The 23,106-nt window shown below is 44.4% G+C and overlaps 1 protein-coding gene across 13 annotated transcripts in view; it reads left to right on the top strand.

Annotated features, from left to right (window-relative positions):
* Positions 1–3,056: 3,056 nt before the first annotated feature.
* CEMIP2 (cell migration inducing hyaluronidase 2) overlaps positions 3,057–23,106 on the top strand; it is a 64,594-nt gene continuing 44,544 nt past the window's right edge. For 10 of the 13 annotated variants that reach the window (XR_015946156.1, XR_015946157.1, XR_015946155.1 and 7 more), the window contains exons 1-2: positions 8,441–8,707; positions 18,365–18,746. Coding sequence is in view for 5 of the 13 variants with exons in the window: in XM_060280052.2 (XP_060136035.2) it covers positions 18,377–18,746 (370 nt within the window). In the remaining 8 variants the exon portion in view is untranslated. Of the gene's footprint in view, positions 4,713–8,440; positions 8,708–10,582; positions 10,685–16,544; positions 16,685–18,364; positions 18,747–23,106 lie in introns of those variants that run through there. The other 3 variants (XM_088652999.1, XM_035099632.3, XM_088652998.1) reach the window with 3 other exon arrangements.

Raw genomic sequence — 23,106 nt, 5'->3', positions numbered from 1 at the left:
AAAATCCTGCTATGGCTTATTTTATGGCTACGTCTTATTTTCAGAGAAACAGGGTATAGATGAATGCTGTAGTTATTACTTTGGGAATCCTGTAATATGACTTGTTGTAATTGAGCTGTTTAGCTTATTTTTTCAGTTGTTTTTCTAATAGTTTTATAGATTGTAATTGTCTAACTAATGATTCGTAATCATTTAACCAATTATTTGTTAATTATTCTATATAATTTCTGTTGTATTTATGTTATTCTATTATGTTATTGTTATTTGCTGTTTGTAAGTCTCTTGGCCATTCCGTTGAAAGAAAGGCAGCATAGAAATATTTTAAATCAAACAAGTCCAATCTGTCATTTGTATAAGTGCTCTAAAAGGCCAAAATGTTGAGCTGCTAAATAATGTACACCCCTTTCTTTCTGTGTTGTTACTGTGCTGAAGGTAAAGGTAAAGGCAAAGGGACCCCCGACTATTAGGTCCAGTTGCGGACGACACATCTCGCTTTATTGGCTGAGGGAGCCAGCGTACAGCTTCTGGGTCATGTGGCCAGCCTGACTAAGCTGCTTCTGGTGAACCACAGCAGTGCACGGAAACGGCGTTTACCGGTACCTTTCCGCAAATATTTATCTATTTGCACTTTGGCGTGCTTTTGAACTGCTAGGTTGGCAGGAGCTGGGACCGAGCAACGGGAACTCACCCCATTGCGGGGATTTGAACCGCCAACCTTCTGATCAGCAATCCCTAGGCTCTGTGGTTTAACCCACAGTGCCACCCGTGTCCCGTACTGAAGGGAGCAGGAACAAAAACAGTTGAGTATTTTTGTCTTGACATAAAACCACTGGAAGTGGCAAAATGAAATTGAACTGAAAATTATAGCCTGACCTGTTCCCTGTCAAATTTGGATGTTCTGGTGGCCCCAGTCTTCTCCCCTTTTCATATCAAAATCTTTCAGACTGGAGACTTGATAGAAATAGCATTGATCAACATGTTTGCAGATTTCAAGGCCTACTGTGAGATCTGGCTGCCACCAAAGTCTGTGATGATGATGATGATGATGATGGTTTTATTATGTGTATCCCACCCATCTGACTGGGTTGCCAGTAAGCACATTCTGTAGGGGATGAGGCAAGGTTCTTTGCCTTCTAAAGCAGCAACAGCTCCTGACTTTGCATGTTTCCTAGAGCCACTGTGGTGTGGTGGTTAGCATGTCAGGCCAGGACCTGGGAGACGAGAGTTCAAATCCCCACCTGACCATGAAGCTCACCTTGGACCTCTCAGCCTAACTCACCTTACAGGGTTGTTGTGGGGGTTAAATGAGGGAAAGAAGTTTGAGTTCCTTGGAGGAAAGGGTGAGCTGTAAATGCAACAAATAAATAATGGACAAAGCCCTTGCATTTATTAAGTAATGAAGGCTATATCCCATCGTCTCACATGGTGCTCCCATGGAAACCGGCTTGTGGCTAATAGGCATTCTGACTGAATCATATTTGTTGAGATGGACGATCCCTTCCCCAATCTATTTTGATTGTTGCCAAAACAGCAGCAAAAGCTCATAGCTACTGTGCCAGGGAGTACAATACGGAGGACTGGACCCACCCGGCTCAACTTCCTGTTTGCATGCTGCTGCCATTGCTGATTGGAGTGACGTGTGGAGCGCCAGTCCTCTGTTCTGGTAAGTGACTTCCAAAGATGACAACTGCTTTTGCTGTTGCTAATCAGCTCGCTGGGGAGACTGGGTTTGCTTTTGCTTTTTACTATTATGTTATGTATCTTGTGATTTTATGTTCTAAATGCCATGTGATCTTTGGAAGCAGGGCGGTGTGTGTGTGTGTGTGTGTGGTGTGTGTACACACACACACACGTATTTTAAAAAGGGAGACGGGAATGTGCTCTTCAGGATTTAAGCCTGGTCTCTTTCCCCGTCCCATGAGGAGATGCTAGTGACTGACCTTATGCATACAAGGCAGATGATCTACTTCTTAGCTATGTATGGCCTTAATCCTAAATTAGCTTTAATCATGACCATATATTTTCAGGTCGCAATAGCCTTTTTAAGAAAAAGAGGAGGAAAATGTCTTTTATGTACATCTTGCATTGCTTTCAAAGAATCCCTGCTTATGAGATTTTTATTAGAAGCAGGAACAGCAGCAAATAGTATTTTATTGGTTTGGCATTCCTCTGCATGGCCCAGTGAGTTTTATGGGAGGTAGGAACTGAAGTTGGTCCATCTGGCTTGTTTTGTTAGTGCATTTTGTAGCATTAAAACAAGGGATATCATATTCAGAAATATGAAATGGAAGTTTTTGTAAAGGAGAAAGCATTGGTTGAAACGGCAAGAAAAAAAAGAGCACAACCCACCCATAGTTAACTTTGAATGCCACTGATTGCATCAGTATGGTTTAAAAAACACACACCTTAAAATCAGTGGGATTTTAAAGTGCTGAACTTTGGCTGAATCACCCACAAAGCAATTATGAAGAGGCAGTGAAATTAGTTGCTTTCCTCCATGTTATCTCTTCCTATTGAAATTCAGTATTATGTGTACCCCCAAAAAATAAAATTGAGATTCCAGTTACAAATTATAGCATGTCTCTTTATGATTTTTTCATATGTCATGTATTTCATGAGGCAGCTTTCCTGGGTTTTATTTTTCCTGTAGCTTTACAATCCTCCTTCAAGAATTAAAGGCTAATGTCATGTATCATGCATATCATATGTGCAGCTATATTCAGAGAAGTTCTCTAGAGACTCGTGAATCATACTGCATCACAAACATTTTAGCTTTCCAGTAATTGTTGGCATAGTTGCCAGGGACAAGAACACATCAGCAATTATATTCAAACCCTATTTGACTTTTCCAGTTTTATTGATCTGTGGGAGAAAACAACTTGTTGTAAAAGAGGCATATAGGTAAAATTGAACAGGTGTGAAGTAACCTGAGTTTATTTCTGGAAGTGTGCATGCACACGAAAGCTCATACCAAAATATAAACTTAGTTGGTCTTTAAGGTGCTACTGAATGAATTTTTTTATTTTATTTTTTATTTTTTTTATTTTATTTTATTTCTGGACTGTTGGAGGCTGAATTGCCTAATTAAAATATCCCATCCAATGTAGTCAGTACATTCAAATGATATACTGTATGTGAAATTACAATAACTGGTTTAAGCACCATTGCATTGTGATCTTATATGTGTCATTGGAACTTATATGTGATCTTAAATGTCATTGGAACTTTGCAAAGGATTGCCAACTTAGCCTTAGCCTTAATCCATTTAAAACAGGGGTGGGGAACCTGTGCCCAGATACTGATAGACTGCAGCTCCCATCATTGACCACACTGGTTGGAGCTGATGGAATTTGGAGTCCAACATCATCTGCAGGACCAGACTCCTCCTGCCTGGAGGGTTCTCTAAATGAGGGAAAGTAATTGTGTTTACCATTGTACATATATAAAATTTGCTTTATCAGTTACCAGATTAATTCAATGAGGTACTGAAGTGTAAAATACAGTACCTCGGGTTACAAACGTTTCAGGTTACAAACTCTGCTAACCCAGAAATAGTACCGTACCTCAGGTTAAGAACTTTGCTTCAGGATGAGAAGAACAGAAATCATGCTCCGGTGGTGCAGCGGCAGCAGGAGGCCCCATTAGCTAAAGTGGTGCTTCAGGTTAAGAACAGTTTCAGGTTAAGAACGGGCCTCCGGAACGAATTAAGCTCTTAACCAGAGATACCACTGTACTAAAAAGAGGTGCCAGATGTCACATGATCCAGATACTCACAATAGCCTATAGACTTAATGCTATTTCAAAAAAGAGAACTTTGTGAAGTAGGCATGCATCAAACCCTGTGTTAGAGTCTGCAGATTGCAAGATTTAAAATATATCAAGAATCAGTATCAAGAGGACCAAATGTCACAGAGAATTTTGTTTGAATTTTCATAAACCACTTTTCAATTAAAAAAATAAAATAAAATTAGTGAAGATAAAACAAATAACTTAAACCAATGTAGTTAAAACAGTTGTTCCATAAAAGAAATGTTTCCATCAGTATCTCCATGCCAACCCAGTGATTTCATTATTTATTTCAGTTTTACACATGGGAAAGTGAGATAGTGATTATCCTGTGAATCAGTGACCTAGCATGGATTTTTAGCCTCAGTCCATGTACAACAGTCTGCCCAGTGGTTCTGCATCCATTGTACTGATGCTGAGTAACTGCATCTCTCTGTAGACAAAGAGGGATCTATTCAGAATCAGCAATACCAAATATATTAGCTCAAGTAAGGGATAAAGTCTTTGCATTTAAGGCAGCAATTGCCCTAGGGGCAAGCCCCACTTTATCGGGGCTACTTCTGCCTAGGACTGTAATTCAAGTCATTTTATACTGAAAAGTATCACCGATAGTTATAAACCATTGGATTCGAAATGGTTGCACAATCCCTTTACCAACATTTGGCTTGCATGGAAGTGTCACATGAGACAATTCCTGTTTTTGTAAAGTCAGAAAAATAAGAATCTGCCATGACATCCTGAACAGAGAGGATGATAGATAATGCTTTTCCTGTTAGCAACGTCAAGCCTTTATATTCATTGCCTGAAAGCAAAGATTGTTTGCTCATTTGTTGACTGTCCATATAGACAGAAAACTGCAGCTATTGTGTGAGAGAAAAGGATTTCTAGTTCTTTGCATATCAAGTGTTTTGGATACTCCTAACCAGGTAAGTGTAAAAAGTATTTTATTCTGCAATGTTATTTTTAAAGTTATAATTAATTACTCAGATATTCTGCTATTAAAATATTTTTACTACTGTTGTATCAGAATGTGCAGGATTGTGACAACTGAAAGCTCAAGTAAGCTGCACTTTACTTTTGAATAAATATTTGTGTCTCAGGACCTCTTATTCTCGCTTACGTTTTATTTTTGTTGCATTCTGTTTCCAATTTTGCCTATTTCACCAATACTTTACTCCCTACCTCAAGTGCCCATATTTGTCAAGGTTACTGAACCTTACTATGTTTTCAGTGAAACAAACAATGCTGTTTAAGGATATATGCATCCGCTCACAGGAAGTTAACTGACTGCAGAATCCAGATTTCCACTGACCCAATAGCTACTAGTTGTCAATAATTAAAAAGAGAAATTACACCTTTTTGTTTAACAGTTTCCATTGAATTGATGCTGCTAACCTGTGCTCAGTTGCCTGGTTATAAGTTTTAAATGGGTTTACTTCTGAATACACACAGGATTCAACTGAAAACGTGTAAACATATTAAACAATAGCTGTTCTCCAACTTTGTAGTGAAGCTCTTTTAAAAATAGCATTTAATCCACTACATTATAATTATGGTGCAATTACTATAAAGAACTCTACTTTTTCATTTTTCTTGGATCCAGAAGATAATTTTCTGACATGCCATCAGTTCAAACTGTAAATACCAATTACATACAAAATGACATTTTCCCATAAAGTCATATAACCTTCAGGAATAAAAAGTTGAATTCCATGCTGCTTATTTAAAACAGAATGAATATCTGTGCAAACCCTTCTTCATTTGCTTTGGATAAATAAATAGTATGTGGTGAATAGTTTGATAATAACACGGCAGCAGAAAAATGTCAAACAAATACACATGGAAATAGAAGAAAACAGAAACCATGACCACTTCTCAGGTGGTAATCGCAACACCTGAGGGCTTTTGGGGGCATCTGATGGCAGTCTTAACTTTTACATTGTCAGCCACAGAGCTGTGCAAGCTGGCATGTGAAAACAATGAAGCAATTATTTGCTTTTACTGGGGCGAGTGTTTTACGAAAACTTTCACATGATGATCCTGTTCTCTACTTTATCCATACTGGGCAAGACTGACCCAAAGTGTGGCACTAAAATAGCACTATGGCAATGCCCACTGGGGTACTGCTACTCTTGCACCAGCAAGACACCTCTGCCAGTGGTGAAAGAGGGGGAAATTAGTGCTTAGGCAAAGGAGGCATTTTTTCACGAGGAATCCCTTGTTTGGCTGTGTGCATATGGAGTTGCTCTGTTGAGCGGGATGTTTGGGCTCTAGCCTGATGTCTTCCCTGCACCTTTGGTACCCAAAATTATTGTTGCCGGCAGAACATCCAAAAGGTAAGCTTTGCAGTGTAGTGGGACTCAACCCCACATCTTGTGCTTTGCTCATGTCTTGCTTTCAGGCTTCACTTAGCCATCTGGCTGGCCACTGTGAAAAAGGATGGTGGGCTAGAGGGCCCTTTTTCTAACCAAACTGGGCTGTTCCCGTTTTCCCATTGCAATGCACTTCCTTATTCCAGGCTGCTGCAGTTGATCACTGTGACCTTTCTGTTGCGGTTTCCGCTCTTGTGGTTGTAGCCTTTTCCCTAGCAAAAAGTTTGTTAGGTTCGCTAACACAAGTTCTCATATATGTGTAGCTGTTCTGAAGGGTGTTTGTGGCAGCATTATTATTACACGGCAGGACTTGAAATATTCCCTTGTGGAATCTTTTGGGTTCTCTGAGCATGCCTTTGGGGAAGGGTCAGAGCTCAGTGGTAGAAATCCTTTGCACACAGAAGCTCCCAGGCTTAATCTCTGGCATCTCCAAGCAGGGTCAGGAAACATTCTCTGCCTAAAACCCCGGAGAACAGCTGCCAGTTAGTGTAGGCAACAGCTAGCTGCACCAATGATCTTCCTCAGCATAAGGCGCTTTCCTATGTTCCCATGCCTTCTACCCACTGGCAGGGACTTTGTGCACATGAATCAGGGTCCTGTGTGTTATAGGTCAGTGAAAGCATGGGCAAACAAGTCTTTATTGGACTTTGCAAGACTTCTGAAGCAACTGACGGGTGCTACGTCATGTATAGCAAAGGGGATGGGCAGGCCCATTCTTCGGACCCCACAATAATCTGTAGGGTGCAGTGCTCCAAGTTCACTTTCCCCAGGCGATCCAAGTGATGTTATGAGTCTACACAGGGGCAGGCAGTCTTTCAGGAAACCTGGCTCTGAGTTGTTCAGGGCATTCTATGGTAACAAGATGACATTGAACATGGCCCACTGATCAACAGCCCATGCAGTTCCCTCGGAGTCAGCACTGGGATAATAAAGGTGCATGAAGATGCTCCACAAGGGCGTACCCACCATGCGGCAAGTTAGGGCAGCTGCCCTACTCTAGAAGCAGGGCTGGTGGGCAGAGGCGGAGCACAGCCCGGCGGAGCGCGAGTTCGCCATTCCCGCCGCACCGCGCCGCACCCTCCCTCCAGCTCCCCGTCGCGCCCTCTGGCAAGGCCAAGCGCGGCGGGGAACCAGAGAGCGCGGTGCGGCGGGCGGGAACGCTGAACTCGCGCTCCGCTGGGCTGGGCTCCGCCTCCACCTACCAGCCCTGCTGCTAGGGAGGGGCACAGCCCAGCGGAGCGCGAGTTCGCCGTTCCCGCCCACTTTGTGGCCCCTCCCCTTCCGTGCCTTGGCCCCTCCCCTTGCCCCCCCTAGTTTTGATCCTGGGTACGCCCATGATGCTCCACTCAACAAGTTGGCGGCCGCATTCTGCACCAGCTGCCCTGTAAGGCCAAATCCCAAGGGAAGCCCTGCATGGCGCGCATTACAGTAATCCAGGCAGGCAACACATGAAACACAGCGGCAGAGCTTATCCCGGCGCAGTTGCAACGGGCAGCACTTTGCAAACTGGTCTGGAGGCAGCTTTTCTCTCTGGCTACGAGCGGTCGCCACACGACTGGCGGGGCGGGCGGGAGGGAAAGAGCTCGGACGGGGAAGGAAGCCAAGCGCGGCCTCGATCCGCTCCTTCGTTCCTCCTCGTTTCGCGCAGGCCCCGAGTGCAGCTGCGGCGCCCGGACAGAACCTGCTTCAACATAGCTGCCAAGTTATCCCTTTTTTTAAGGGATTTTCCCTTATGCTGAATAGGCTTCCTCGCGAGAAAAGGGAAAACTTGGCAGCTATGCTTCAAGTCAAACTTGCGCAGCAGCTCTTCCCCTTCTGGATCCACACACCCGGCGCGTCGTGCTGCGTCTTTTATATTTTAGCCCGGGATTCTCGAAGGCAGCCGCAACCCGCCGCATTTTCCATTCGGGATCCGTTGCAGAAAGGCGAAGTGTGGTCTCTGCGGGAAACGGGGCGGGGGGTTGACAACCGCGCAAAGTGCGCCGGACTTGGACGTTCAAAAGGGAGCGAAAGGCCAGCAATCGGCCGGTGTCCGTTTTAGGAGCAGTTCGAGGAGACGCCTCAGAGAACGGCAAAGTTTGGCTCCTTTCCGCGAAAGCAGCTCTTTGCAAAGGCGACTTTTTCCTCCTGGAATCGCTGGCCCCAAGGGGCGGGCGGGGGGGGGGGGAGCAGCTGCGCGTCTTGCCGGGCTGGTCGAAGTGCAGGGGGCGCCCAGGGAAAGCCTCTCGGGGCGCCGCTTCGCCTCGCCCAATTGGCGGTGCTGCGAGGAGGCTCCTCCCCCCGAGGGAGGGTTGCGGGGAGGAGGGGGAGGGCGGAGGCGGCGCTTGCAGCGCGACGGGGCGGTGCCGCTCAGGCAGCGTCGGGCTTCTCTGCGCCCCCCGGAAGGAGACGAGGGGAGGAGCGGTGCTTGGTGCCCGTTGTGCGGAGGCAGCGGCCGGGGGAGCCGGCGGCGTCGCTGCGTGAGGAGGGGAGCCCGCCATGCCTCAGCCCCCGCCGCCCTGAGCGCGCCTCCTTCGCCTCCTCTTCCCCAGCCTGCGCTCGAGGCCACGGTGAGTGCCAGTGCCAGTGCCGCCCTCGCCCGGCTCCTCCTCCGTGGGCTCGCTCGGGCGCGGAGTCTCCGCCGCTTCCCCTGCCGGGCTCGAGGCTGCCCCTCTGGCCGTCTCCTGCCTCAGCTACCCGGCCTTTTTGTTCTCCGCCCCTCCGTCTCGCCCACCTCCAGCCTCACATTGTTCGCCTCTTCTCCCGCAACTCCCTGCCGAGACGCGGAAAGCGGCGCGACTCTCACGCCCCCCTTGCCTCTCCCCCCCCAGGACTCCGGCGCGAGGTCCGGCGCTGGGCGCTGGGCGCTGCCTGCGGGGCCCCGGAGGATCCCCCTCGGAGGCCCTGCTCGGCGGCAGCCCACGCCGCTTGCCGGACGCCCCTCTTCGCTGTGACTTCTTCCTCTGCTTTACTTCTTATTTATGTGCTGTATTTTCTCTTGGCCGTTGCCTGCCTGCCTGCCCGCCCTAAGATCTCACATCTACTTCAGATCAGTTTGGCAAAACCAGGGTATTAATTTTCTAGTAATCCATATGGAAAGGAAGAGGGAAGGCAAAGGGGGAAATCAGAGCGGCCTTGTTCTGTAAACAAGGTGCTTCCAGAGGACCTACTTAAGGAGGATGTTCTTCCTGGAGGTTAGGGGGTGTTAGCTATTTGATGAGCATTTGATTCCTGTACAGAGAGGTTAGATGACACTGCATCCCACACTTTCCTGTCATCTTCCTCATCACTTTCCATATTGCAAACAAAAAGAGTGGAATTGGATTATTGAGCAACTATAATGGCACAGCATGAATTTTAATGAGGTTGAATCCCACCTGAAAATACAGGCAATTACCATTTTCTCTGTGTTTAAAGCACTTGTGACCATGCACATCGCCACAAACCCATAAGTTGCAGGGAAAGGGGGCATGGCACGCTTATATGCATTTATACGCACTCTGCCATCATGCACAATGACCCAGAAAGCACACACACCCCCCCGCAAATTCACATTCCTCAGCAGTTTCTCATCTCAAACAGCAGTGGCACCCCCCCCTAAATCTTCCACACTTCACACCAAATCTGATTTAATCTGCTCTCTTGAGGGAGGGACTGTAGAAGTTTGGTAGTAGAGCATATGTGTTGTATGTAAAAGAACCAAGGTTTAATGTCTGTATGAAACACTGGTCTGAAATCTGCTGCCAGTTAGTGTACTGTAGAAAATATTGGGCCAGTTAGACTTTCTGTCCATCTCTGTATAAGATGGGTTCCTAGGGTCCTAACCTTTCCCAGCCCTCTTGGCATTGCAAGAAGGAAGCAACTTAGAAGTTACCTTGTTAAACTGAGAGAGAAGGAACCTGGTATCCTATACTGTACTATGTTGCTGTTAGGCCCATAGGAAGTTGTCTTGCACTGAGTTGGAAGGGACCTCAAGGGTCAGCTAGTCCAGCTCCCTACATTGCAGGAATCACAGCTAAATTGATCAGTCTAGTTCAGTATTGTCTTCTCTGACCGGCAGCAACTGTCCATGGTTTCCCAGCCTTTACCCAGAGATGCTGGAGTTTGAATCTGGGATCTGCTTCTGCTCAGCTACAGTTCTTCCTTTGCTGGAACTGGTGATGCAGAAACAAAAACCAGTAACTACACTAAGGAAGAGACTTTTCTCATCTCTCCAGTTATCCTACGTATGCACTCTCCTACTTTTTTGAGACTTGGCAGTCACACTGAAAACTCCCTCCAAAGGTGAGAGCTGGATGGAATAAGCCAGCAATCACTTATACTTGAACGCAAGCGTGCAAGGGTTCTTGGCTTCTCATACCTACCAGTAAATGAAAATCCTTGCATGTTTGGCAATATCCCTATTTATGACCATTGCTTGCAGCTCATTTCATGAATTGTCCTAGATGCTGCCTGAAGTACTGATTTTATTGCTGGAGCCCATTCTTCGCACACGGAAGCCCCCACATTCTCTGGTACCCCCAGATAAAAGCAACTTGGACTTACCGGTAATCTGCATTCCCTTCATACTAGCTTTCATCTTGTTTTGATCATACTGCTTGATCAAGTATGAAGAATTACATTGTCAGGAAGTATGTTGATGATGCCCTCTTCTGCTAACAGCACAGAATAAAACTTATTTGGTGTTTCATGGCTCACGTTATTTGAGCCACCTCACATGCATTCATACTTTCATGAAGCCATATGAAAGCATGCAATGCGAAAGGCACCTCCTATCTTCTTTTTGGTGTGTGCCAGTCGGGGCAGCGGATATCTCTGATATCTCTAAACTTAGTGCTTTTTCTCAGGAAAAGGAAAAAGATGAATGCCAGGTAACCTATGCAACCACTTATAGGCAAAGTATGTGCAGGTGCACATGAAGGTTTGGTTAGTTTGGTTAGCAGTCGCAGACCACATGAAATTTAATATTTTAATGAAGTTCAGCATGCACATGCTATGCAGCAGTTGCTGATGTAGAACCTCACGTTGAAACTACGCTGTAGGCATGATAAAACTGCTTCTTTACAGTGCCGTTCTGGTGTAGTTGTGTCCAGAGTTGTGTACATGCTAGTAAAGCTAGAAAGTGCAATTTGGCATCTAACAGACCTCATATGAAATGGTTTGGACACTTGTTAAATTTATTGGTCTCCATTAGCTGTCAATGTGAATAATCACAGCAGGGCTACCCTGAGGCTGAAATAGATTGTTGTGTCTAGGGATTAATGGACCACAGCAAGCCTTCCTCCTGTATAGCCTTTTCAAAGCAACAGAGAAGAGCTACAACTTGGCCTCATTCACAACCATGGCAAAGTTGAATGAATTAGTGTGCTGGTGCACGGTTAGAAAATCTTGGCCACTTCCCTCCTCCCCAGCTCCCAGTAGTGCACCCAGAGGAGGAGAGGAGAGGGGTAGCCATGGATATCTAACTCTGCACCAGCACACTGGTTAATTCATACTTAGCCATGGTTTGGCTTAGCATTGCATGCAAGCCATTTCAAAGTTTAAAAGAATGTTTTTCTTAATACTGAAGTTGTGTCCAGTGGTACATCAAATAACCCAGACACTATCTCTGCCATGTGCCATGGACCTTGTAGTGTGAGAGTCCTTGTTTTGAAAGGAACTTGATATGGAAAATCAAAATATTCCGTTAGGTTGCATCTTTGTGCCCATAGAGTAGCATCGCTCCCCCAATTCTCTCTCCCTCTTGATGTTACCCTAAGATGAATTACTTCTCTTCCCCCACCCCCCACCCCCGTTGCTCCATCTCTGATGTTCTTTGTTACAAGTGAAATGTCATTTATTTATTTGGGGTATTTTAAGTCTGCCATTCATCCAAAGGTCCCAGGAAAGAATTAAAAATAATCACAATTTATATTAAAGATTTAAACAAAACAGCAGTATCATAGTAGAAGGAAAACTTTGCCATGTACTTCCCCCCCCCCCATGCCCACCAAAGAAAAGAACGGGGAAATGAGAATAACTATACCACTTTGAATGAAAAGCGTTTTTTTAAAAAACCTACTCTCTTAAATTGAGGTTAATGTTAATTGGCAGGGAAATATATCTTGTTGGCTCCCAGTTTCTGGAATGCCGTTCTCTATATGTCTAGTTCATGTTGTTTTTGAGTGTTTGGTGCCAGGTTAAAAAAATATTATTTGCCCAGGTCTCTTAATTCAGCTGTTGCTGTTTTCTTGCTACTGATTTTTTAAAGTATGCTTACGGTATTACTTTCTTTTTTTAATTGTGTTTTTTATATTCTAAAGTCTCATTGAAAGTTGTTTTGAGAGGGCAAGAATGTAGTAACTTCTTAGCCAAAAATGAATCGGCTGTCAAAGCAACTGCACAAGGACACTGAGCTCTGTGCCCAGCTGCTGACTTAGAACTTATACTGGTATATAAATATCACAGTGTATTGATTGACATGAAAATGTAATTGTAAGTACAGCTAGATGGCAGATAGATAAAAAGCATCTATTCTAAAAACCCAACCATATGCACCTCTGCTTAGACCTATAGGGCTTACTCCCAGGTAAATGTAGGATTGCAGCCAAGTAGTCTATTTTAAAATAGGGTACTTTATTTATCTACAGTGATACAAATGTCACACACTGTATTTAAGAAGTGCAGGTGTCTGTACTTTGCTTCCACTTGGGGGGTGGGTAACCTAAAGGCCAATGAAGGTGCTTGGCAGAAAAAGTCTATTGCAATGGCCTTTAATTTCTTTCAGACTGAGGGCCTTCATTTCATGCTGACCTGCACCAGAAGACCACTTAAAACAAAGCCACAGAGCAAATCTATGCATGACCTCAGAAGGTGGTAGACTCTCCTTCATTGGAGAGCAAAGGTTGGATGGCCATCTTTCAGGGATGCTTTAGTTGTGATTCCTGTATTACAGAGGCTTGGACTAGATGACCCCTTAGATCAGGCATAGGCAAACCCGGCCCTCCAGATGTTTTGGGACTACAATTCCCATCATCCCCGATCACTGGTCCTGTTAGCTAGGGATGATGGGACTTGTAGTCCCAAAACATCTGGAGGGCCGAGATTGCTAATGCCTGCTTTAGATCCTTTCCAGCTGCTACTGAATACACCTACAGTACATAACATACATGTGAACTTTATGGTATGACATTCCTACAAACTACTAGGCAATTCTTCCAAACGAGTAATCCCAGGTCCTTTCTAACTAGAGAGATGTTGACCTTCCTGGGGCACAAGCCTGGGCAGTGTACAGTCATACCTCGTGTTGCGTTAAGTTCATGTTGCATCTTTTCGCCACGTGTGCAGAAGTGTTCTCCGCGCTTCGCGCATGTGCAGAAAAAAAGCTTTCTATCGTGCTCCGTGCTTGCGCAGAAGCGCCGCTCTAGTTGTGGACTTTTTGGGGTGCAAACGGCACCCCGGAACGGATCATGTCCCCAACTAGAGGTACCACTGTATCTGGAGGTCCTGGGCTGCTTGGACGACAAAACTCCCCTCTTGGACTCACTGATGTGGTCCAAAGGAAAGCAGAACAAGACGTTTGGCACCAGCTGGGCTGCAGGAGTTCCTGGAAGGAGGCATCCCAGGCTCCCTCTGACCATCTTAGGGACCCTACTCCTGATTTGTGTAGGGTTTACTCCTTAGCCCTTTCTTCTCCCAAACATATCCCACAAGGCAGCAGAGGTTTAGGATCAGAGTTGTCCTTCTCATTGATGGGCTATTTTCCCAGGTTGACGAGCCTGATCTGCCCCACACTTTTCTCTAAGGCACGTGCACAAACTCTTAATGACTGTTAAATTCGCTCTTGGGCTATTCTGCCCAATCTGCTGGATAAAAAAAATTCCTTCAGTAGCACCTTAAAGACCAACTAAGTTTTTATTTTGGTAAAATCTGCTGGAGTCTGTCTTTGCATGCATGGGAAGTCCCTAACTCACCAAGGGTATGAGACCCATTGGCTACCCTCACCTGGTTCACAAATAACCCAGAGATTTTAAATAAAAGGACACATTCTACTCATGTTAAACACGCTGATTCCCGGACTGTCCGTGGGCCGGATTGAGAAGGCGGTTGGGCCGCATCCAGCCCATGGGCCTTAGGTTGCCTACCCCTGCTCTAGTCACCTTTCTCTTGCCAGATCAAACTTGACCCTGTAATTGGACATGAAAAACCTGATAAATTCATTCATTGAAAAGGCACATTCTCTCAGTGCATTTGGAGACTAAGATAATCTCTAAGGCAAAAATCAAGCAGATAATATGGACCCTCAGCCTTTGGATATAATGTCAGAGCTTCCAATGAATTTTAGTGGCTGAGTGTTATTTTAGACTTTAATCCATAGATGTTTGCCCTGACTCTGCAGTTATCTGCACAAACAGCAAAAAGTTGAAGCTTCAGAGCTTTGGCGGGGATCCTGTTGGTATGTTATACTGTCATGTACTTACTACTGAGTATATTTGTCATCTTGCTTGTTTTAGTCAAACTATCATTTTTGTAACTGCTGCTCATTTGTGTTGCACAAGTTATTAAGAGGCATCAATGTGTTCAGATGTCAGCAAAGTTTTGAAAGCAGCAGAGTCCTGCAGATATTTTAATCTCCTGCTGTGTTCACCTCCCTGTGCCTTTACAGTTTTATAAATGTTTCCGATTCTGTATTCATTTGAAAGAGGAAGGAAATACTGAATACTTTATATTCTGAAGTTTCAAAATTAGAATAGTTGACGGAAGAGAAGAATATGTACTGTACTCTACAAAGAAGTAATCTGGCTACAAAAATTCTTTTGTTGCTGCTTCAAATTAGAGGGTATAGGTGGGGATTTGGCTGAAATCTATACAGTTTTTTGTCAGGCTTCAGAACAGCACCAACACTTGTGCTGAAAGAAGACTCTCAGAAAATGGCCCCAGGACATAATTTCTGTTATAGGTTCTTACTGTTATGAGCATCTGCTGCACTTGGAACTGTGCATGCTGGGGCCTGGGGCCTGAGCTGTTCAGAGAATTTACTTGACGATTTTGTGATTTGTGTCAGCTTTGTTTCCTGTTTAGAACAAAGGAAACAGGTTAAACACACCATGTCCAACTCCTTGGTTTTTATACTGGGCTGCCCATTTTGACCGAAGCCTTGATGACACAGGGAACAGGTGCAAGAAACATGAAGGACTTGTATACCCTGCACTCTCTAATGTTTTGATCCTGTCTGGAAGGCCATTGTCTCCTCTGAAAGCATTGGGCACAATGATCTTATCGCAGTGATGAATTGGACTCTGCAGCTTTTGACATTAAAAACAAAGAGTTCTTGCTATGTTTCTGCATAAGATTTGAGATTAGCTGCTATATTTCCATTGTTCTTATTGTAGACCCGTTTCAGTCCTTCTGAGCATGCTGTGTATAGCTGAGCACACCAGGCTTCAGTTGGCATACTCTAAACTTTCGTCTTTTACAGGAATTGGAGCTTCATAGAAATGAGAGACCCACAGTGATTATCCACAGTTACAGGGAATATTTAAAACTTGCTAATACTTAGGAAGGTGGTTTACCCCTGGTTGGAGGGAGCAGGAAACAAGGCCATGTTCTCTTATTTGCAAGCTTCCAGGGGCCACATGCCCATAGTTGAGTGCGGGGCAGGTGCTGGTTTCCTCTGGAACAGGAGATGCTGCTCTAGGTGGACTTTGGATCTGATCCAGCAGGGCTCTCCACATTCTTATATGGACCATATCCTGGTAATAGAGGAAATAAATTATCACATTAGCCTGTGTGTACAATTGGGAAACAGATCTGCAAGTGGAAGTGAAAGACAGGCATAACATTTGAGAGAGCTGTCCATCTTTTATTATATGCCAGTTTTAAATAGCTGTCTTACAAAATCCAGATGGTAGGTGGCACATGATCTCTCTCTAGCTCATTTTTAAACCACTGTTGGGGCAGGTCAGTGCTTGGGAGGACGTATTTCAAATAGCAGATTTTCAACATATGGTGGTGTGGGATAAAAAGGTAAGAAAAGCTTGGCAGGAATGACCATGCCTTGCTGCAACTGCTTGCAGGCAAAGAAAGAGGAAACTTGTGATAAAATGTTAAGAAATCGCTGAGAGTAGCCAAAAGGTAATGCCTTATAAGGTATTCGGATGGTTTGTGGATGATTCAATTGGCTTAAAAGGGCTATGACTATTAGTCAAACTGCACCTGGTGGAGCTAAAGCTAATCAGCATGAACAAGGGGTGTATGTAATGGTGGGGGTACATATCAAGGTGAAAACATGAAATAGGTGGACCAGGAAGTCTGTAAACTGCAGTTTCCTAACCAATAGGAGATTGTAGGAGGGAAATTTGGACGGGATATAGCGTATAAAGTACCTTTGATGTGAACAGGATGGGGCCCTCCCTCTTTGCAGCATGAGCTGGGGAGTTGCCCGTGCAGCGCTGTCTCAGGAATAAGCAACCTTTGGTGTTGCCGACCTTCTCAGTGTCCGACTCCTTCTTCTCACAGAGCAATTGACTCCCTGTGGGGAATATTCTTGGGGCAAATTTGTCCAACAGGTGGGGATCTGAAATTTGTATAGAACTTTTGGTTTGAACATCAGCCAATTTCTCTGCTACCCCTCACTTGTCTTTTTCTTTTAACATCTAGCCTGCTGAAGAGTTCTGAGGACCTTGAAAGCTTGCACACTATTTTCTGGCATCTTGATTAGCCTAATAAAGATGTTTTCTTAATATATATTGGACTTGATTGGCACACCAGAAGCTCTAGCCTATATCTTGCTGTATTTTAATGCCCTGAGGATGACACCATCACCAGTCCACTAATTGTTTCTTATTTAATGCTGGCAGCTCATTCAGAGTTAGCTTAAAGTGGAATTCTTCAAAGGTAAAGTGAAGAATTTCTTCACCGCTGAGATGTTATGGACAGCGTGTTTACTTTCCTTGAATCTATTTGAGTATTTGAGAGATCCTTGTTGGAAAAACAGCAAGCCTGATAAACAGAAAATTGTATAATTTGTTTCGGCAGGAGGAAGGAGATGAGCTGCTAAAACTAATTAGTTTTATTTTCCTAATAGTTTACTTGTGGTTGCAGTTTATGATAGTCCTGTTAGCGTGGCATGAAATGGAGTAATGGTTTTTAACAGTGCTATGGATTTTGAAGCAAGCTTCTTCAAAGGTTATTCTAATGGATATAAAGACAGATCTTTTGTGTGTGATCTTGTGCAAATGTGGCAGAACTTGGATGAAAATTGGCATATGCTTTTGAGCTGTATTTTTTTTTTTGCAAAAAAATTCCTCTAAATATTTGGGAATGGCCGGATGCTGACAAGCATGCACTGGGTAAAGGGGGGCTGCAGTCTGACTGGGGAGGGCAGTGGTCTGTAGGGACCTGTACCAGCCAAGATGCAAGAGTCAGAATCAGAGGAAGCTTCAGAGCTGGAGGAAGGGGCAGACCAGGCAAGTGAAGGAGAGGGGGCCTCTCCACCCTCCCCTGCACCACTGTCTCCAAGAACTAGGAGAGAGCAGACGCAGCTTCTGTGCAGGCAGAGTGAGTGCAGCCCGTCAGGGAAGGTGCATCAACTGGTGGAAGGGGGCTGGTCCCCATTTGCTGCAACTGCTCCATAGAGTGCAGACCTAGGGATAGCTGCCTAGCCAATAGATTGGTGCGCATAGGTCTCCACAGCTGTTATCTTGGATAAGAAAAAGTTAACTTTCTGCTGTGTCCTTGGCTGGGAAGCACCACTGGCACTACATTAGCTTTGAATCAACCTGGTGGAATACATAAAAAGGTAAAGGTAAAGGACCCCTGACAATTAAGTCCAGTCACAGGCGACTCTGGGGTTGCGGCGCTCATCTCACTTTATAGGCCACAGTTTTTCCGGGTCATGTGGCCAGCATGACTAAGCCGCTTCTGGCGCAATGGAACACCGAAACCAGAGCAGCGCACGGAAACACCATTTACCTTCCGGCCGGTACTTGTACTTTGGGGCATGTTTTCGAACTGCTAGGTTGGCAGGAGCTGGGACAGAGCAATGGGAGCTCACCCCGTTGCAGGCATTCAAACCGCTGACCTGATCGGCAAGCTCAAGAGGCTCAGTGGTTTAGACCACAGCTCCACCTGCGTCCCTTGTGGAATACATACTCCCACATAAATAATTCCAGGGTATCACTAAAATGACTCCTCTCACAACTCACACTTCAACATTAATCTCTTTTTCCCTTTTGTTTTTAATCTAGTGATTGCATAACATGCAAGCCACTGATCCCAGAGGGAGGACTCCTGCCTTCCTTCAGCCTCAGAATGGAAGCAGCCATAAATCTTCTGGCTATTTCCCTGGAAGAATTGTCCCGTTTCGTCTTCCTCCTCCTCCTCCTCCTCCTCCTCCTCCTCCTCCTCCTCCTCCTCCTCCAAAGAACCAAGCTTCAGCCAAATTTACCTCTGGAAGACAGGAAGCTCGTGCAACAGTAGCCTCCTCAGCAGATGGGCAGCACAGTCAAGTGGAAGCAAGCAGAAAGAAAAGACACAAAAACACGCTCATCTGCTTTGCTATGTCTAGCTTTTCATTTTTTATTGCACTTGGCATTATTTTGGGGATAGCATCAAAATATGCTCCTGATGGTGAGTTTCCATTTCCACTACTTAGTACCACTACTAAGTGCCAATAGAAAAATCCAAGTATTTGTACTGCTTATCTAGAAGAAGATTGATAGTTTTTAAAACCACCTTTTGTATACAGTGGTGCCTCAAATTTAATCCATTCCGAAGGAACCTTCATAGGTCGAAAAATTTGTAAGTCGGAAAACACCATTGGAAACGCGATTTCCCATAGGAATGCATTGGAAATGGAAAAATTTGTAAGTCGAAGCAACCCTATCTAAAACCGCTGCGGTTTTCTTTTGGATGTCAAGACATTTGTAAGCGTGCGGCCATTACCCCCATTCGTAAGTCAAAAAATTTGGTTGTCAAGTCATTTGTAAGTCGAGGTACCACTGTATTAAGTTTGCTTTAAAACACACATAATTATTCCTCTGTTAAAAAAGCAAAAGAAAGGGACCTTTCTCTGTTGTTGGCACTAGTGACTGTGATAAAGGCCCATTGGCTTCATCTGTGCTTACACAGCAAAGTCACATAACATATAGAACAGCAGTAGAGAACTGTTTGTCAACATCCATATAATCCCGCTCAAGGTGGAATTTTCCAGAAAAGTGTATAAATGTCTTTCCCAGTCTCATGATATGAACAGTGTGTTCTGAACAAAATACAGGACTGCATTGTACACACTGCAGTAGCAGCATGTCTGTCAAGAGCACTGGCAGGAACAGCAAAGAACCAGAGCAGTTTCTCCAGGTGACAAATATTGTGCAGTGTCATCACAGCAGATATTCCTTCACGCCACGTGCCCAATGGCTAGATGTCATCATGCATTTAGGGTTGGATTCCCATAATGAACCCCTTCTGTGGAAGCCCTACACAAGGACTTTGCTTGCACAGCGATACTTCCTGCCCCCCTTCCCCCTCTGTGCCCCCCCACTCCTGAGGCTGGGGGGGGGAATCATTCCATCTGAACATAAAATTCCTCACGTAAACCAATTATTTATGTATTTATTGCATTTATAGCCCAGCCTCCCAGGGGCCCAAGGTGGTGTAAATAGTTCTCTTGCCCATTTTATCCTCACAACAACCCTGTGAGGTAGTTAGGCTGAGAGTGAGTGACTGGCCCAAGTCATGCAGTGAATTTCATGGCTGGGTAAGAATTTGAACCCAGGTCCTGCTCCTACACTCTAACCATGCTTCTTATTTGACTAACCATGCAGTTCTTGCTTGTTGGTAATTAAAGTAGCTCAGCTCCTTATTAGTTCTGATTCACTCCTAGAATGTAAATCAATTACAATGAAGGGAAAAAGAGCTGCTAACCCATTTGAATCCCATGTTTATTTCTACACAGTTATTGGGCTGTTAGAATAACTTTTAGTGATAGAGTTGACTCCAGAGGATACACTGGATTAGAATTGCTTTAAAAATGCATCTCCCCTCCTCTTTAAACACATCCAATTATTTCTTCTTCTTTTAGCCATCCATTGGTCAATTAATGGTCCCACAGTGGGTTAAAAGGTAAAGGGACCCCTGACCATTAGGTCCAGTCGCAGACGACTCTGGGGTTGCGGCGCTCATCTCGCTTTACTGGCCGAGGAAGCTGGCCCGGCGTACAGCTTCCAGGTCATGTGGCCAGCATGACAAAGCCGCTTCTGGCAAACCAAAGCAGCACATGAAAACGCCGTTTACCTTCCCGCTGTAGCGGTCCCTATTTATCTACTTGCACTTTGATGTGCTTTCGAACTGCTAGGTTGGCAGGAGCCACAGTGGGTTACAATGTATAAATAAAACAGATCCAATCAGAGATGCCAACCACATAAAAATGCAAATGATAACAGTATTGCTTGCAAACCTGCACTCAGTTGTTGTTGTTGTTTAGTCGTATTCGACTCTTCGTGACCCCATGGACCATAGCACGCCAGGCACTCCTGTCTTCGACTGCCTCCCGCAGTTTGGTCAAGCTCATGTTTCATGCTTCGAGAACACTGTCCAACCATCTCGTCCTCTGTCGTCCCCTTCTCCTTGTGCCCTCCATCCTTCCCAACATCAGGGTCTTTTCCAGGGAGTCTTCTCTTCTCATGAGGTGGCCAAAGTATTGCAGCCTCAGCTTCAGGATCTGTCCTTCCAGTGAGCACTCAGGGCTGATTTCCTTCAGAATGGATAGGTCTGATCTTCTTGCAGTCCATGGGACTCCCAAGAGTCTCCTCCGGCACCATAATTCAAAAGCATCAATTCTTTGGCGATTAGCCTTCTTTATGGTCCAGCTCTCACTACCATACATCACTACTAGGAAAACCACAGCTTGAACTATACGGACCTTTGTCGGCAAGGTGATGTCTCTGCTTTTTAAAATGCTGTCTAGGTGTGTCGTTGCTTTTCTCCCAAGAAGCAGGCGTCTTTTAATTTCGTGACTGCTGTCACCATCTGCAGTGATCAAGGAGCCCAAGAAAGTAAAATCTCTCACTGCCTCCATTTCTTCCCCTTCTATTTGCCAGGAAGTGATGGGACCAGTGGCCATGATCTTGGTTTTTTTGATGTTGAGCTTCAGACCATATTTTGCGCTCTCCTCTTTCACCCTCATTAAAAGGTTCTTTAATTTCTTCGCACTTTCTGCCATCAAGGCTGTTGATATTTCTTCCGGCAATCTTAATTCCGGCTTGGGATTCATCTAGTCCAGCCTTTCACATGATAAATTCTGCATATAAGTTAAATAAGCATTGAGACATATACAGCCTTGTCGTACTCCTTTCCCAATTTTGAACCAATCAGTTGTTCCATATCCAGTTCTAATTGTAGCTTCTTGTCCCACATAGAGATTTCTCAGCAGACAGATGAGATGATCAGGCACTCCCATTTCTTTTAGAACTTGCCATAGTTCCCCCCCAATAATATTTATTGATATTCAAACCTTACAAATTACAAAAATATCACAACAAACAAACAAAAGAATAAAAACATAAAAAAGAAAAACATATCAATTCTAACATTTTAATTAACATTGTAGACCTCGATTTCCCTCGCACTGGGTCCATTTTTAACTCCAAATTAAGCCATTGTCATGTATTATCTTAAATCATTCTAACACATTTTTTCATTATCTCACAACTATTTCTATTCTTAAAAGCATCGACTATCTTCCACCCATAATTCATCTTAATCAAAATCTAAATTTATTTTCCCATCCATCTATCCTCTATTTCTCCTCTTAGGCTCAAATTTATACCCAATTTTTTTCCATACATTCAAATATTATTTCTTTTATCATAATAAAATTTAAACCAGGCACCCCCAAACTGTGGCCCTCCAGATGTTTTGGCCTACAACTCCCATGACCCCTAGCTAAGAGGACCAGTGGTCAGGGATGATGGGAATTGAAGTCTGGGGACATCTGATTTAAACACTTAAATCTAATTCAGCGCCCCCCCCTCCCCGGACTGAATCGGCCAGTTCCATAGGTCATTCCAGTTTGGGGCCATCTTGATCAGTAAAAAAAACACAAAAAAACATCCATTATTACTCCTCACCCCACTACCGTTCTTTTACCACCTATCACCACTCTCCCTTCTTCGTCCCCTGCTGCCTCCCCAATTTTCTAGCTGTTGCTAGAAACTACATTTCCACTTACCAGCCATGTCTCAATTTTGATATCCATGCCCCCAGCATGGATCCTGTCCTCCCTCTCTCACTGGGAGGGCATTATTCCATGCTGGTTCTTCCTGAAGGCTCTTTGAATCAAGCATGGGTCCTGTCTCCCCCCCCCCCCCCCAACTGGGGGAACAATGTTCCATGCAGCTTCTTCATCCTCTTTAAATTCAATTACATTGTCCATGGCTGATGATTGTTCATCTTGCTTCTCTTCATACTTTGTTGAGATTAGTCCTTTCTCATTTTCCGTACTGTTCTGTCATATTTTTCTAATCTGTGTAACATCCTGACGCAGTTCATCCCTAAAATCCAAAAGCAATTCCAAAAGTTCCTTTTGAAAGTCAATAAAGTCAGATGATGTTGTGTCTGCTGACATCCTGGTCGTCTCCAATTTCGTGGGAACAGCACAGATTACAGCAGGAAATGGCGCAGTTTGTATTTCCAAACTTCGGAAACAGAAATTATGCCCGATCTGGTTACAAACTCTCATTTTTAATTCTTCTTCATATCTTAAAACTCATATATCCATTTATGAAAATGGAAACTTCTTATTCACAACCTTATATTTTACGCTCTCTTCATTGTTGACAGTTTTCAGCCTCAAAGAGATAAACAAATTGTTTATCTCCTTATGACATCCTATTGTGATGTCATAATGGCGGCTCACTGATCCTTCCAGGGACCCACTCCAGCTTCCAGGGGGACTTTCCCCAGACCAAATTAAAGAACCTTTACAGGG

This window comes from Zootoca vivipara, chromosome 10, assembly GCF_965207765.1.
Source record: "Zootoca vivipara chromosome 10, rZooViv2.hap1.1, whole genome shotgun sequence".
Lineage (NCBI taxonomy): Eukaryota > Metazoa > Chordata > Lepidosauria > Squamata > Lacertidae > Zootoca > Zootoca vivipara.
The sequence above is the reverse complement of the archived record's forward strand: the minus strand, read 5'-3'. Positions and strand labels throughout refer to the sequence as shown.